This window comes from Oncorhynchus mykiss, chromosome 4, assembly GCF_057628025.1.
Source record: "Oncorhynchus mykiss isolate SJ-2025 chromosome 4, ASM5762802v1, whole genome shotgun sequence".
NCBI classification, from domain to species: Eukaryota; Metazoa; Chordata; class Actinopteri; order Salmoniformes; family Salmonidae; genus Oncorhynchus; species Oncorhynchus mykiss.
Window position 1 is genome coordinate 700367 of NC_143025.1, and position 17228 is coordinate 717594.

The 17228-nt window shown below is 39.2% G+C and overlaps 1 protein-coding gene across 1 annotated transcript; it reads right to left on the reverse strand.

The window, feature by feature from the left end:
- Positions 1-1020: 1020 nt before the first annotated feature.
- LOC110522682 (uncharacterized) lies at positions 1021-11206 on the reverse strand. The gene is made up of 6 exons (XM_036968557.2): positions 9492-11206; positions 5236-5325; positions 4226-4391; positions 3611-3808; positions 2286-3302; positions 1021-1140 (listed from the first exon to the last, which is right to left on the reverse strand). Exons 1-6 carry the CDS (start codon positions 9656-9658, stop codon positions 1102-1104), a joined length of 1677 nt encoding a protein of 558 aa, XP_036824452.2. The 5' UTR covers positions 9659-11206; the 3' UTR covers positions 1021-1101.
- Between the last annotated feature and the right edge of the window lie 6022 nt (positions 11207-17228).

Here is a 17228-nt window from a genome sequence, read left to right on the forward strand (position 1 = left end):
CTTGATGGGATAGTACACTGTGGTGTTGGGTTGGTGGGATAGTACACTGTCCAGTAGTGTTGGGTTGATAGGATAGTACACTGTGGTGTTGGGTTGGTGGGATAGTACACTGTGGTGTTGGGTTGATGGGATAGTACACTGTCCAGGATTATTGGGTTGATAGGATAGTACACTGTCCAGGATTATTGGGTTGATAGGATAGTACACTGTCCAGTAGTGTTTGGTTGATGGGATAGTACACTGTCCAGTAGTATTGGGTTGATGGGATAGTACACTGTCCAGTAGTGATGGGTTGATGGGATAGTACACTGTCCAGTAGTGATGGGTTGATGGGATAGTACACTGTCCAGTAGTATTGGGTTGATGGGATAGTACACTGTCCAGTAGTATTGGGTTGATGGGATAGTACACTGTCCAGTAGTATTGGGTTGATGGGATAGTACACTGTGGTGTTGGGTTGGTGGGATAGTACACTGTGGTGTTGGGTTGATGGGATAGTACACTGTCCAGTAGTGTTGGGTTGATGGGATAGTACACTGTCCAGTAGTGTTGGGTTGATGGGATAGTACACTGTCCAGTAGTGTTGGGTTGATGGGATAGTACACTGTGGTGTTGGGTTGATGGGATAGTACACTGTGGTGTTGGGTTGATGGGATAGTACACTGTGGTGTTGGGTTGATGGGATAGTACACTGTGGTGTTGGGTTGATGGGATAGTACACTGTGGTGTTGGGTTGGTGGGATAGTACACTGTGGTGTTGGGTTGATGGGATAGTACACTGTAGTGTTGGGTTGGTGGGATAGAACACTGTGGTGTTGGGTTGATGGGATAGTACACTGTGGTGTTGAGTTGGTGGGATAGTACACTGTAGTGTTGGGTTGGTGGGATAGAACACTGTGGTGTTGGGTTGATGGGATAGTACACTGTGGTGTTGGGTTGGTGGGATAGTACACTGTGGTGTTGGGTTGATGGGATCGTAGACTGCGGTGTCCAGTAGTGTTGGGTTGACGGGATAGTACACTGTGGTGTCCAGTAGTGTTGGGTTGATGGGATCGTAGACTGCGGTGTCCAGTAGTGTTGGGTTGATGGGTTGCTTCTCCATTATTTCTTCTGTCTCTCAGGGAACAGCCATCTCCATTTCTCATTATGCAGAAAGCAAAACAGTAAGTCATTATACAGCTGAGGAACAGTCAGTCATTATACAGCTGAGGAACAGTCAGTCATTATACAGCTGAGGAACAGTCAGTCATTATACAGCTGGAGGAACAGTCAGTCATTATACAGCTGAGGAACAGTCAGTCATTATACAGCTGGAGGAACAGTCAGTCATTATACAGCTGGAGGAACAGTCAGTCATTATACAGCTGAGGAACAGTCAGTCATTATACAGCTGGAGGAACAGTCAATCATTATACAGCTGGAGGAACAGTCAGTCATTATACAGCTGGAGTAACAGTCAGTCATTATACAGCTGAGGAACAGTCAGTCATTATACAGCTGGAAGAACAGTCAGTCATTAAACAGCTGGAGGATCTCAGTCATTATACAGCTGAGGAAGAGTCAGTCAGTCATTATACAGCTGAGGAACATTCAGTCATTATACAGCTGGAGGAACAGTCAGTCATTATACAGCTGAGGAACAGTCAGTCATTATACAGCTGGAGGAACAGTCAATCATTATACAGCTGAGGAACAGCCAGTCATTATACAGCTGAGGAACAGTCAGTCATTATACAGCTGGAGGAACAGTCAGTCATTATACAGCTGGAGGAACAGTCAGTCATTATACAGCTGGAGGAACAGTCAGTCATTATACAGCTGGAGGAACAGTCAGTCATTATACAGCTGAGGAACAGTCAGACATTAAACAGATGGAGGAACAGTCAGTCATTAAACAGCTGGAGGAACAGTCAGTCATTATACAGCTGGAGGAACAGTCAGTAATTATACAGCTGGAGGAACAGTCAGTCATTAAACAGCTGGAGGAACAGTCAGTCATTATACAGCTGAGGAACAGTCAGTCATTATACAGCTGGAGGAACAGTCAGTCATTATACAGCTGGAGGAACAGTCAGTCATTATACAGCTGAGGAACAGTCAGTCATTAAACAGCTGGAGGAACAGTCAGTCATTAAACAGCTGGAGGAACAGTCAGTCATTAAACAGCTGGAGGAACAGTCAGTTATTAAACAGATGGAACATCAGACATCACATTTGAATCAGATCTAGCAGCGTATGACTGTCACTACCATATTACCATGGACATGTCTGGATGCAGTACTCACCTTTATACCCCAAGAAGAGGTGGTGTGTTTGGACTTGAGCTCTTCCACTGATTCATAGGTGTGGTTGTTAGCAGAAGGTCTGGCTGATCCTTTCAGTCTTAACTCTGGTATGTGTTCATAAGGTCTGGCTGATCCTTTCAGTCTTAACTCTGGTATGTGTTCATAAGGTCTGGCTGATCCTTTCAGTCCTAACTCTGGTATGTGTTCGTAGGTGTCGTCCAGTAGGAGACGGAGGACCGGCTCACAAGGGACCTCAGCGTACAGACTGTTAGCTACCTCTTCCTCTTCCTGTGGTGATGATGTCATGGATGATGTCATGAATGATGTCATGGTTCCTTCCTGTTCCCTGGGTCTACCTGCCAGTTGATACACGAGGGCAGGTATGGGGCTGTTACATAGATGTTCCAGACTGTGGCTGATTATTGGAGGTCTCTTGGAGGTATCCTTGTGGTAGCTCTGGTCCAGAAGGGAAGGTCCAGATGGGTAGCTCTTGTCCAGAAGGGAAGGTCCAGATGGGTAGCTCTGGTCCAGAAGGGAGGGGCTAGTGGTCCGTTTAGTGGGGTTGGGAGAGAGTCTTAGGGGAGTAAAAGAAGGTGTGCTCAGCCTGTAGGAGTTATTGGCCCCCTCCTCTGAGTCAGGATCCAGGTCCAGGAGAGGCAGAGACTTACTCTTGCAGTCCAGCAGGCTGAGTAGTTCTGAGTAGACTGTGCCTGGGTCTGGTCCAGGGGCTGAGGCAGGGCCTGGGGCTCCAGGTTTACCACTGGGGATGCCCCCCCTCTGAGGAGGAGTTTGATGTTGGGCTACAGGACCCAGGCCTTCAGCCCTTCCTTCTGGAGCTCTGGGTAGACCCTCCAGGCTCCTGGGTTGGGGATTCATGGCCTTGTGCTTCTCCAGCTGGGCATACAACGCCCTTCTCTGAGCACTACCCTGGTGGTAATCCAGGGAACTGCTCTTCAAAGGACTGGCCCTTCTAGGCACAGGTGGTACTCTAGGTACAGTTGGCACAGAGGGTTCTTCCTGGTTAGAGAGACATAAGGAAGTGATTTGGTTACACTCTGATCAACTTTGAATCTTTTTTTTGCAATCGCCAGCAAGTAATCAAAACAAATCGTAGGCCTGAGTTTTACAAAGAGGCCCTTTGACTTGACATCTGTTAGTTGAATGTTCCACCAACCCCCCTATAAAAGCTGTAGTGTTGTACGTTTACAAGAAACCAAATGCAATAGGACTGTAGTTTAATGTGTGAACATTTTGATGAGCAAAACTCACAGTCCTATTGCAGCGGGTTGCCTTACGGCGAATAAACATATGATTTGTGCACTAACCTCTGGTTTCCTGCTGCTTTTGGGAGGCAGTGTGGGAGGAGGAGGGTGCTCCTCGGCGTGGTCGCTAGGATTATCCCTGGTCCAGTCACCCTGCTGGTCACTCTGTGCGTCCCACAGGCTCCTCGCAGCTCTCACACTGACCCCCGGCTTCTCTCTGAGGTTGACTTTGATGACGTCATAGACTTCTCCTCTGGAAGACTGAAATAGCACGACATCATCAGTTTTACTAACAGGTACAGTGCACACCACTATTATAACTGACCAGATGTATTTAGTGATATACTCTATTGTGTGAACACCACCATTATAACTGACCAGATGAATTTAGAGAAATACTCTATTCTGTAAACACTACCATTATAACTGACAAGATGCCTACTTGAACCAGTTAGACAAACACTATCTTACAAAATGTATTCTTGAATACCTTCTTGAATTCAAATAATAACATAAAGATCGTGTAGCTTGGTCTCAGATCTGTGAAGTTGGCAAGACAGCACAAATAGACCAGGCTAGAGACAGTCTCTCCTCACCTCTAGACAGGAGCAGATCAGGTACTCTCTAAAGGGTTAAACAACTGGTCTGGGCCAGGCTAGAGACAAAATCTCTCCTCACCTCTAGACAGGAACAGGTCAGGTACTCTCTGAAGGGCTCTATGGGGCTGGTCTTGTAGTGTTCTATCAGTTCTCCCAGGGTCTCATGCTCCTCTGTGTCTCCAGACACTATGAACTGGCCGGACTTACTCTGGTTGATCACAAAGTGTCTGCATCGATCACGGCCTCTGGAAGACAATAATAACACTGGTAAGTCCGGGGTATGATGTTGTGTTATACTGTGGTCCACTGTTACCTCCCTTGTTACCTCCGCTGTTATCTATGTTATCGCCATTGTTATCTCCACTGTTATCTGTGTTATCTCCACGGGCATGCTATTTCCACAGTTATCTACAGTATGTTATCTCCTCTGTTATCTATGTTATCTGTTATCTCCACTGTTATCTGTGTTATCTCCACGGGCATGCTATTTCCACAGTTATCTACAGTATGTTATCTCCTCTGTTATCTATGTTATCTGCACTGTTATACGTATTATCTCCACTGTTATCTCCACTATTATCTATGCTATCTCCACTGTTATCTCCGATGTTATCTTTGTTATCTCCACTGGTATGTTATCTCCACTTTTATATATGTTATCTCCACTGTTATCTATGTTATCGCCACTGTTATCTCCAATCTTATCTATGTTGTCTCCACAGCTATCTATGTTATCTGTTATCTCCACTGTTATATATTTTATCTCCACTCGTACCTCTGTTATCTCCATTTTTATCTCCACTGTTATTTCCATTGTTATTGCCACTGTTATTTCCATTGTTATTGCCACTGTTATTTATGTTATCTCCACTGGTATCTCCACTATTATCTATGTGATTTCCAGTGTTATCTTCACTGTTTTTTAAAGAACAAATTCTTATTTACAATGACGGCCAAACCCTCCCTAACCCTGACGACGCTGAGCCATTTGTGTGCCGCCCTGTGTGCCGCCCTATGGGACTCGGGAACCCTGTTATCTTCATTGTTATCTCTGTTATCTACAATAGAAGAACAACAACCAGAACGGACCTGTATGACAGGATGTATCCCATGGCTTTGTCACTTAGTCGGATCAGGAAACAGCCCAGTTCTTTGTCTCTCAGCATCTCTTCCGCATCTCTACAGAAGCATTAAAAAGTATTAAAAAGCTATATTAACCAATGCAAAAAATATCCCTCAACCCTCATGAAGGTATTATTGATATGTTATAAGGAGGTATTATTGATATGGGAGGTATTATTGATATGTTATAAGGAGGTATTATTGATATGGGAGGTATTATTGATATGTTATAGGGGGGTATTATTGATATGTTATAGGGGGGTATTATTGATATGTTATAGGGGGGTATTATTGATATGTTATAGGAAGGTATTATTGATATGTTATAGGGGGGTATTATTGATATGTTATAGGAAGGTATTATTGATATGTTATAGGGAGGTATTATTGATATGTTATAGGGGGGTATTATTGATATGTTATAGGGGGGTATTATTGATATGTTATAGGGGGGTATTATTGATATGTTATAGGGGGGTATTATTGATATGTTATAGGGGGGTATTATTGATATGGGAGGTATTATTGATATGTTATAGGGAGGTATTATTGATATGGGAGGTATTATTGATATGTTATAGGAAGGTATTATTGATATGTTATAGGGAGGTATTATTGATATGTTATAGGGAGGTATTATTGATATGTTATAGGGAGGTATTATTGATATGTTATAGGGGGGTATTGTTGATATGGGAGGTATTATTGATATGTTATAGGGGGTATTGTTGATATGGGAGGTATTATTGATATGTTATAGGGGGTATTGTTGATATGGGAGGTATTATTGATATGTTATAGGGAGGTATTATTGATATGTTATAGGGAGGTATTATTGATATGTTATAGGGGGGTATTATTGATATGTTATAGGGAGGTATTATTGATATGTTATAGGGGGGTATTGTTGATATGGGAGGTATTATTGATATGTTATAGGGGGGTATTGTTGATATGGGAGGTATTATTGATATGTTATAGGGGGTATTGTTGATATGGGAGGTATTATTGATATGTTATAGGGGGGTATTATTGATATGTTATAGGGGGGTATTATTGATATGTTATAGGAAGGTATTATTGATATGTTATAGGGAGGTATTATTGATATGTTATAGGGGGGTATTATTGATATGTTATAGGGAGGTATTATTGATATGTTATAGGGGGGTATTGTTGATATGGGAGGTATTATTGATATGTTATAGGGGGGTATTATTGATATGTTATAGGGGGGTATTATTGATATGGGAGGTATTATTGATATGTTATAGGGAGGTATTATTGATATGGGAGGTGTTATTGATATGGGAGGTATTATTGATATGTTATAGGGAGGTATTATTGATATGTTATAGGGGGGTATTATTGATATGTTATAGGGGGGTATTATTGATATGTTATAGGGGGGTATTATTGATATGTTATAGGGGGTATTATTGATATGTTATAGGGGGGTATTGTTGATATGTTATAGGGGGTATTATTGATATGTTATAGGGGGGTATTATTGATATGTTATAGGGGGGTATTATTGATATGTTATAGGGGGGTATTATTGATATGTTATAGGGGGGTATTATTGATATGTTATAGGGGGGTATTATTGAAATGGGAGGTATTATTGATATGTTATAGGGGGGTATTGTTGATATGGGAGGTATTATTGATATGGGAGGTATTATTGATATGTTATAGGAAGGTATTATTGATATGTTATAGGGGGGTATTGTTGATATGGGAGGTATTATTGATATGTTATAGGGGGGTATTATTGATATGTTATAGGGGGGTATTATTGATATGGGAGGTATTATTGATATGGGAGGTATTATTGATATGGGAGGTATTATTGATATGTTATAGGGGGGTATTATTGATATGGGAGGTATTATTGATATGTTATAGGGAGGTATTATTGATATGTTATAGGGGGGTATTATTGATATGTTATAGGGGGGTATTATTGAAATGGGAGGTATTATTGATATGTTATAGGAAGGTATTATTGATATGTTATAGGGGGGTATTATTGATATGTTATAGGGGGGTATTGTTGATATGTTATAGGGGGGTATTATTGATATGTTATAGGGAGGTGTTATTGATATGTTATAGGGGGTATTATTGATATGGGAGGTATTATTGATATGTTATAGGAAGGTATTATTGATATGTTATAGGGGGTATTATTGATATGTTATAGGGGGTATTATTGATATGGGAGGTATTATTGATATGTTATAGGAAGGTATTTTTGATATGTTATAGGGAGGTGTTATTGATATGTTATAGGGGGGTATTATTGATATGTTATAGGGAGGTATTATTGATATGTTATATGGGAGGTATTATTGATATGTTATAGGAGGTATTATTGATATGTTATAGGGGGGTATTATTGATATGTTATAGGGGGGTATTATTGATATGTTATAGGGGGGTATTATTGATATGGGAGGTATTATTGATATGTTATAGGGGGGTATTATTGATATGTTATAGGGAGGTATTATTGATATGTTATAGGGAGGTATTATTGATATGGGAGGTATTATTGATATGTAATAGGGAGGTATTATTGATATGTTATAGGGAGGTATTATTGATATGGGAGGTTATTGATATGTTATAGGGAGGTATTATTGATATGTTATAGGGAGGTATTATTGATATGGGAGGTATTATTGATATGTAATAGGGAGGTATTATTGATATGTTATAGGGAGGTATTATTGATATGGGAGGTTATTGATATGTTATAGGGAGGTATTATTGATATGTTATAGGGGGGTATTATTGATATGTTATAGGGAGGTATTATTGATATGGGGGGTATTATTGATATGTAATAGGGAGGTATTATTGATATGTTATAGGGAGGTATTATTGATATGGGAGGTTATTGATATGTTATAGGGAGGTATTATTGATATGTTATAGGGGGGTATTATTGATATGGGAGGTATTATTGATATGTTATAGGGGGGTATTATTGATATGGGAGGTATTATTGATATGTTATAGGGGCGTATTATTGATATGGGAGGTATTATTGATATGTTATAGGGAGGTATTATTGATATGTTATAGGGGGGTATTATTGATATGGGAGGTATTATTGATATGGGAGGTATTATTGATATGTTATAGGGGGTATTATTGATATGGGAGGTATTATTGATATGTTATAGGGGGGTATTATTGATATGGGAGGTATTATTGATATGTTATAGGGGGGTATTATTGATATGTTATAGGGGGGTATTATTGATATGTTATAGGGAGGTATTATTGATATGGGAGGTTATTGATATGTTATAGGGAGGTATTATTGATATGTTATAGGGAGGTATTATTGATATGTTATAGGGAGATATTATTGATATGGGAGGTGTTATTGATATGTTATAGGGAGGTATTATTGAAATGTTATAGGGAGGTATTATTGATATGTAATAGGGAGGTATTATTGATATGGGAGGTGTTATTGATATGTTATAGGGGGGTGTTATTGATATGTTATAGGGGGGTATTATTGATATGTTATAGGGGGGTATTGTTGATATGTTATAGGGAGGTATTATTGATATGTTATAGTGGGGTATTATTGATATGTTATAGGGGGGTATTGTTGATATGTTATAGGGAGGTATTATTGATATGGGAGGTATTATTGATATGTAATAGGGAGGTGTTATTGATATGTTATAGGGAGGTATTATTGATATGTTATAGGGAGGTATTATTGATATGTTATAGGGAGATATTATTGATATGGGAGGTGTTATTGATATGTTATAGGGGGGCATTGTTGATATGGGAGGTGTTATTGATATGTAATAGGGAGGTATTATTGATATGGGAGGTGTTATTGATATGTTATAGGGAGGTATTATCAATATCTACATCTCACAAACACAATGACTAAATAAAATCACAATCAGAAGGTAGCAATAATTCAAGTTAACACTGGAAAGGAAATGAACGCACCTTGGCTCATTTAATAGAGTTCAAAGTTCGTTATTCCAAATTAAAATATAAATCATAAATCCTTCCAGTTGCTGGAAAAGGAATCATACTGGGAGTCACCACCCTAAAAACAGCGTTGTGCTGGCATGCACTCCACTACACTCTACTGCACTGCATAAAACAGCCATGATTTGCCAATCGATCTCCAATCCTATCAATCTCTCAATAGACCTGTATGTAGAAGTACTTACCTTCTGGTGATGAATCCTTCGAACCAGGAGGGGAAATTTCCCTCATGGAGGATGACAGGAGCTTGAGTCTCCATGAACCACTTCAGGGCCATCTCTCTGTGCCTGCACCCTGTCCCCAGATTCCCCTCTGTCCCCTGGTCCTGCTGGGACTCCACCGCCGGCTCCATCCTGACCCGGTCCTATCCACACCCCACCAAGCAGGACAGCAGTCAGCACAGATGAGAACAATGAGCAGAGATAACCTAATCCTAACCCAAGCATAGACCTAATGTTAACCTAATCCTAACCCAAGCATAGACCTAATGTTCACCTAATCCTAACCCAATCATAGACCTAATGTTAACCTAATCCTAACCCAATCATAGACCTAATGTTAACCTAATCCTAACCCAATTAAAGACCTAATGTTAACCTAATCCTAACCCAATCATAGACCTAATGTTAACCTAATCCTAACCCAATCATAGACCTAATGTTAACCTGATCCTAACCCAATCATAGACCTAATGTTAACCTAATCCTAACCCAATCATAGACCTAATGTTAACCTGATCCTAACCCAATCATAGACCTAATGTTAACCTAATCCTAACCCAAGCATAGACCTAGTGTTAAGATAGTCCTAACCCAATCATAGACCTAATGTTAAGATAGTCCTAACCCAATCATAGACCTAATCATAGACCTAATGTTAAGATAGTGCTAACCCAATCGTAGACCTAATGTTAAGATAGTCCTAACCCAATCATAGACCTAATGTTAAGATAGTCCTTACCCAATCGTAGACCTAATGTTAAGATAGTCCTAACCCAATCATAGACCTAATGTTAAGATAGTGCTAACCCAATCATAGACCTAATGTTAAGATAGTCCTAACCCAATCATAGACCTAATGTTAAGATAGTCCTAACCCAATCATAGACCTAATGTTAAGATAATCCTAACCCAATCGTAGACCTAGTGTTAAAATAGTCCTAACCCAATCATAGACCTAATGTTAAGATAGTGCTAACCCAATCATAGACCTAATGTTAAGATAGTCCTAACCCAATCATAGACCTAATGTTAAGATAGTCCTAACCCAATCATAGACCTGATGTTAAGATAGTCCTAAACAGTGAAACACTCAGGTTGAAGGGCAGCAGACTGATTTGCCTATTTTCCGTTAGCGGCCAACCTGAGAGCGAGGCCAGCTGAAAGTATCCATTGTTCCAGTTTATCTTCCCTGTTTACTGTACTACTCTCACTGCCTGTTAATACTGGTCAGGATCAGGACATTAAGAGAACCCACTGCCTGTTAATACTGGTCAGGATCAGGACATTAAGAGAACCCACTGCCTGTTAATACTGGTCAGGATCAGGACATTAAGAGAACCCACTGCCTGTTAATACTGGTCAGGATCAGGACATTAAGAGAACCCACTGCCTGTTAATACTGATCAGGATCAGGACATTAAGAGAACCCACTGCCTGTTAATACTGATCAGGATCAGGGCATTAAGAGAACCCACTGCTTGTTAATACTGGTCAGGATCAGGACATTAAGAGAACCCACTGCCTGTTAATACTGGTCAGGATCAGGACATTTCATAGATACAGATACATTACATAGATACAGACACATTACATAGATACAGACACATTACATAGATACAGACACATAGATACATTTCATAGATACAGATACATTACATATATACATTACATAGATACATTACATAGATACAGACACATTACATAGATACAGATACAGACACATTACATAGATACATTACATAGATACAGATACATTACATATATACATTACATAGATACAGATACAGACACATTACATAGATACATTACATAGATACATTACATAGATACAGACACATTAGATAGATACATTACATAGAAACAGATACATTACATAGATACAGATACAGACACATTACATAGATACATTACATAGATACAGACACATTACATAGATACAGATACATTACATATATACATTACATAGATACAGATACAGACACATTACATAGATACATTACATAGAAACAGATACATTACATAGATACAGACACATTACATAGATACATTACATAGATACAGACACATTACATAGATACATTACATAGATACAGACACATTACATAGATACAGATTCATTACATAGATACAGACACATTACATAGATACAGATACATTACATAGATACTGACACATTACATAGATACAGATACATTACATAGATACAGATACATTACATAGATACAGATACATTACATAGATACTGACACATTACATAGATACTGATACATTACATAGATACTGATACATTACATAGATACTGACACATTACATAGATACATTACATAGATACAGACACATTACATAGATACAGATTCATTACATAGATATATATACATTACATAGATACTGATACATTACATAGATACTGACACATTACATAGATACATTACATAGATACAGACACATTACATAGATACAGATTCATTACATAGATACAGACACATTACATAGATACTGATACATTACATAGATACTGATACATTACATAGATACAGACACATTACATAGATACATTACATAAATACAGACACATTACATAGATACATAACATAGATACAGATACATTACATAGATACAGACACATTACATAGATACAGACACATTACATAGATACTGATACATTACATAGATACTGACACATTACATAGATACATTACATAGATACAGATACATTACATAGATACAGACACATTACATAGATACAGACACATTACATAGATACTGATACATTACATAGATACTGATACATTACATAGATACAGACACATTACATAGATACATTACATAAATACAGACACATTACATAGATACATAACATAGATACAGATACATTACATAGATACATTGCATAGATACAGACACATTACATAGATACAGACACATTACATAGATACATTACATAGATACAGATATATTACATAGATACAGATACATTACATAGATACATTACATAGATACAGACACATTACATATATACTGATACATTACATAGATACAGATACATTACATAGAAACAGACACATTACATAGATACATTACATAGATACAGACACATTACATAGATACAGATTCATTACATAGATACAGACACATTACATAGATACAGATACATTACAGAGATACTGACACATTACATAGATACATTACATAGATACAGATACATTACATAGATATATATACATTATATAGATACTGACACATTACATAGATACATTACATAGATACAGATACATTACATAGATACAGACACATTACATAGATACAGACACATTACATAGATACTGATACATTACATAGATACTGATACATTACATAGATACAGACACATTACATAGATACAGACACATTACATAGATACTGATACATTACATAGATACTGATACATTACATAGATACAGACACATTACATAGATACATTACATAAATACAGACACATTACATAGATACATAACATAGATACAGATACATTACATAGATACATTACATAGATACAGACACATTACATAGATACATTACATAGATACAGACACATTACATAGATACAGATACATTACATAGATACATTACATAGATACAGATACATTACATAGATACATTACATAGATACAGATACATTACATAGATACAGATACATTACATAGATACAGATACATTACATAGATACATTACATAGATACAGATACATTACATAGATACAGATACATTACATAGATACAGATACATGGATACAGACAAAAAAAGTAATACTGTTCAGTCATTAGCCAGCTGTTGACATTCTTTTAAAAAGTGGTTGTGGTTAGTTTACACTGTAAATCTGCAGCTACGTAACTAAATCAAATCAAATCAAATGTTATTGGTCACATACACATGGTTAGCAGATGTTAATGCGAGTGTAGCGAAATGCTAACAAACAAACTAACTAACCAACTAACTAACTAACCAACCAACCCTAATATCTGAGCACTCACAAGCCGAAAGCCTTAAATTGACCATTAACCTATTACTATTTAACATCTCTGTATTACTGTTAACATCTCTGTATTACTATTTAACATCTCTGTATTACTATTTAACATCTCTGTATTACTGTTAACATCTCTGTATTACTGTTAACATCTCTGTATTACTATTTAACATCTCTGTATTACTATTTAACATCTCTGTATTACTGTTAACATCTCTGTATTACTATTTAACATCTCTGTATTACTGTTAACATCTCTGTATTACTATTTAACATCTCTGTATTACTATTTAACATCTCTGTATTACTGTTAACATCTCTGTATTACTATTTAACATCTCTGTATTACTGTTAACATCTCTGTATTACTATTTAACATCTCTGTATTACTGTTGACATCTCTGTATTACTGTTAACATCTCTGTATTACTATTTAACATCTCTGTATTACTATTTAACATCTCTGTATTACTGTTAACATCTCTGTATTACTATTTAACATCTCTGTATTACTGTTAACATCTCTGTATTACTATTTAACATCTCTGTATTACTATTTAACATCTCTGTATTACTGTTAACATCTCTGTATTACTATTTAACATCTCTGTATTACTATTTAACATCTCTGTATTACTATTTAACATCTCTGTATTACTGTTAACATCTCTGTATTACTATTTAACATCTCTGTATTACTATTTAACATCTCTGTATTACTATTTAACATCTCTGTATTACTGTTAACATCTCTGTATTACTATTTAACATCTCTGTATTACTATTTAACATCTCTGTATTACTATTTAACATCTCTGTATTGACCGAAAAAAGTGCATTCAAGTTATCAAAGTTATGTGACTCATGCGTCATAGAGATGAAAGACTGTTCAAGAGTTTTATCATCAGATCTTGACTATACTGTATTTTATGTACCTTGAGGCAGGTCCTGAAGCGGTCTGCTATAGGCTCTAGACCAGCTGTTTCTCTGTCAGGTACCAAGGAGGGTAGCAGGGCTGAGACAGGGTCTGGTCCAGCTGTTTCTCTGTCAGGTACCAAGGAGGGTAGCAGGGCTGAGACAGGGTGTGATCCAGCTGTTTCTCTGTCAGGTACCAAGGAGGGTAGCAGGGCTGAGACAGGGTCTGGTCCAGCTGTTTCTCTGTCAGGTACCAAGGAGGGTAGCAGGGCTGAGACAGGGTGTGATCCAGCTGTTTCTCTGTCAGGTACCAAGGAGGGTAGCAGGGCTGAGACAGGGTCTGGTCCAGCTCTTTCTCTGTCAGGTACCAAGGAGGGTAGCAGGGCTGAGACAGGGTCTGGTCCAGCTGTTTCTCTGTCAGGTACCAAGGAGGGTAGCAGGGCTGAGACAGGGTCTGGTCCAGCTGTTTCTCTGTCAGGTACCAAGGAGGGTAGCAGGGCTGAGACAGGGCGTGCTGAGACCTGAGGTGTCTAGAGCGCAGACATGAGGTCCCTGTTCAAACAACATGAAAAATACAGGTCAACTGTAAGAAAAGTTTAATGATTGACAGGTTGTTATAACATACGGTGTAATAACATCCAATAAGATAACAAACACACATTCAAAAGGCAGAAAGAGGCTTGAGTTCAGAAAGCTAGAGAAACTGTAACCGTACCTGTATCTGATATCTACAGTGTGTGGTGGTGTGATCCTAAAGTCCTCTCAGTTAAAGTTAATCATCGTCTATGTATTTAGGGTCTCTGAGGAAGGGAACACTGAAAGAGTACACCTCTGAACACGTCTGATATACATACCACATCTACTCTACCCTTCCATGGGTTAGGAAAGTGTAGGCGTCATTATGCAATGGTAGAATCTACTATACTGTTGAAATTTGCATCAGATAGAGAAGGGCCTGCACCAACCAACAGTTTCCTGAAGATGAGTGGAAAGTGAACCTGTGGAGGAGAAACTGTGGTTTCTGAGCCGCTGTATTTCAGTATCCCTAGGCAACAGGAGAAGGTTTTACCCACAGAACTAGAATTGGATTATATATCTACTCACAGAGAAAGTCTGTTTGGTGTAACTGGGAGCCTGACTTCCAAAACACGGTAGATTTTGTTAATACATTTTCTGTAAACTGTCTGACTTGGAATTTTCAGAGTTTGTGAATCATGGAACAGATTAGCATTGGCACAGTAGGCCCATTTATCATTACCAAAACCAGCCAGCCTGTGTCAAATGGGCCTTAATATGGGGCTTGAAGAGTGTATGAACAATCAAAATGAGAATATGGTTAACAGCCTGTTCCCCTGCCTATGAAGGGCTGATCTGATCTGTGGTCAGTAGTAGTGTGAGCAGCTTGTTCCCCTGCCTATGAAGGGCTGATCTAATCTGATCGGTGGTCAGTAGTAGTGTGAACAGCCTGTTCCCCTGCTGATCTGATCTGTGGTCAGTAGTAGTGTGAGCAGCTTGTTCCCCTGCCTATGAAGGGCTGAACTAATCTGATCTGTGGTCAGTAGTAGTGTGAACAGCCTGTTCCCCTGCTGATCTGATCTGTGGTCAGTAGTAGTGTGAGCAGCTTGTTCCCCTGCTGATCTGATCTGTGGTCAGTAGTAGTGTGAACAGCCTGTTCCCCTGCTGATCTGATCTGTGGTCAGTAGTAGTGTGAACAGCCTGTTCCCCTGCTGATCTGATCTGTGGTCAGTAGTAGTGTGAACAGCCTGTTCCCCTGCTGATCTGATCTGTGGTCAGTAGTAGTGTGAGCAGCCTGTTCCCCTGTCTATGAGTGGGGTATGGGTATGATTACCGGGTGGGTTCAACAAGGTAAATGGAAAGTAAACATGTGGAGAAGAAACTGTGGTGTCTGAGCCACTGTATCTGAGTGTTACTATGCAACAGGAAATGGTGTTACACAGAGAGTCTTATTAGATCAAATGAGTTCATTAGTCAGTGCTCAGGGTTGCAGATGTAGTCGCAGGGTACAGTGAAATTCTTATGCTCCGAGCTCCATCAGTGTGGATCAAAAACACAGCTTTGAAGTGTTTCGCCCTGGGCGTTGACACAGCTTTGAAGTGTTTCGCCCTGGGCGTTGACACAGCTTTGAAGTGTTTCGCCCTGGGCGTTGACACAGCTTTCAAAGTGTTTCGCCCTGAGCGTTGACACAGCTTTGAAGTGTTTCGCCCTGGGCGTTGACACAGCTTTCAAAGTGTTTCGCCCTGAGCGTTGACACAGCTTTGAAGTGTTTCGCCCTGGGCGTTGACACAGCTTTCAAAGTGTTTCGCCCTGAGCGTTGACACAGCTTTGAAGTGTTTCGCCCTGGGCGTTGACACAGCTTTGAAGTGTTTCGCCCTGGGCGTTGACACAGCTTTGAAGTGTTTCGCCCTGAGCGTTGACACAGCTTTGAAGTGTTTCGCCCTGGGCGTTGACACAGCTTTGAAGTGTTTCGCCCTGGGCGTTGACACAGCTTTGAAGTGTTTCGCCCTGGGCGTTGACACAGCTTTGAAGTGTTTCGCCCTGGGCGTTGACACAGCTTTCAAAGTGTTTCGCCCTGAGCGTTGACACAGCTTTGAAGTGTTTCGCCCTGGGCGTTGACACAGCTTTCAAAGTGTTTCGCCCTGAGCGTTGACACAGCTTTGAAGTGTTTCGCCCTGGGCGTTGACACAGCTTTCAAAGTGTTTCGCCCTGAGCGTTGACACAGCTTTGAAGTGTTTCGCCCTGGGCGTTGACACAGCTTTGAA

Bases quoted from the DNA above. Each gene is read 5' to 3' on its own strand.
- LOC110522682 (XM_036968557.2), bottom strand. From the start codon at position 9,658: ATGGAGCCGGCGGTGGAGTCCCAGCAGGACCAGGGGACAGAGGGGAAT. The intron at 4,392-5,235 runs GTCCGTTCTGGT...ATTGTCTTCCAG, and splicing joins GGATACATCCTGTCATACAG to AGGCCGTGATCGATGCAGAC. The intron at 1,141-2,285 runs GTGAGTACTGCA...CTGCATAATGAG, and splicing joins CCTCTTCTTGGGGTATAAAG to AAATGGAGATGGCTGTTCCC.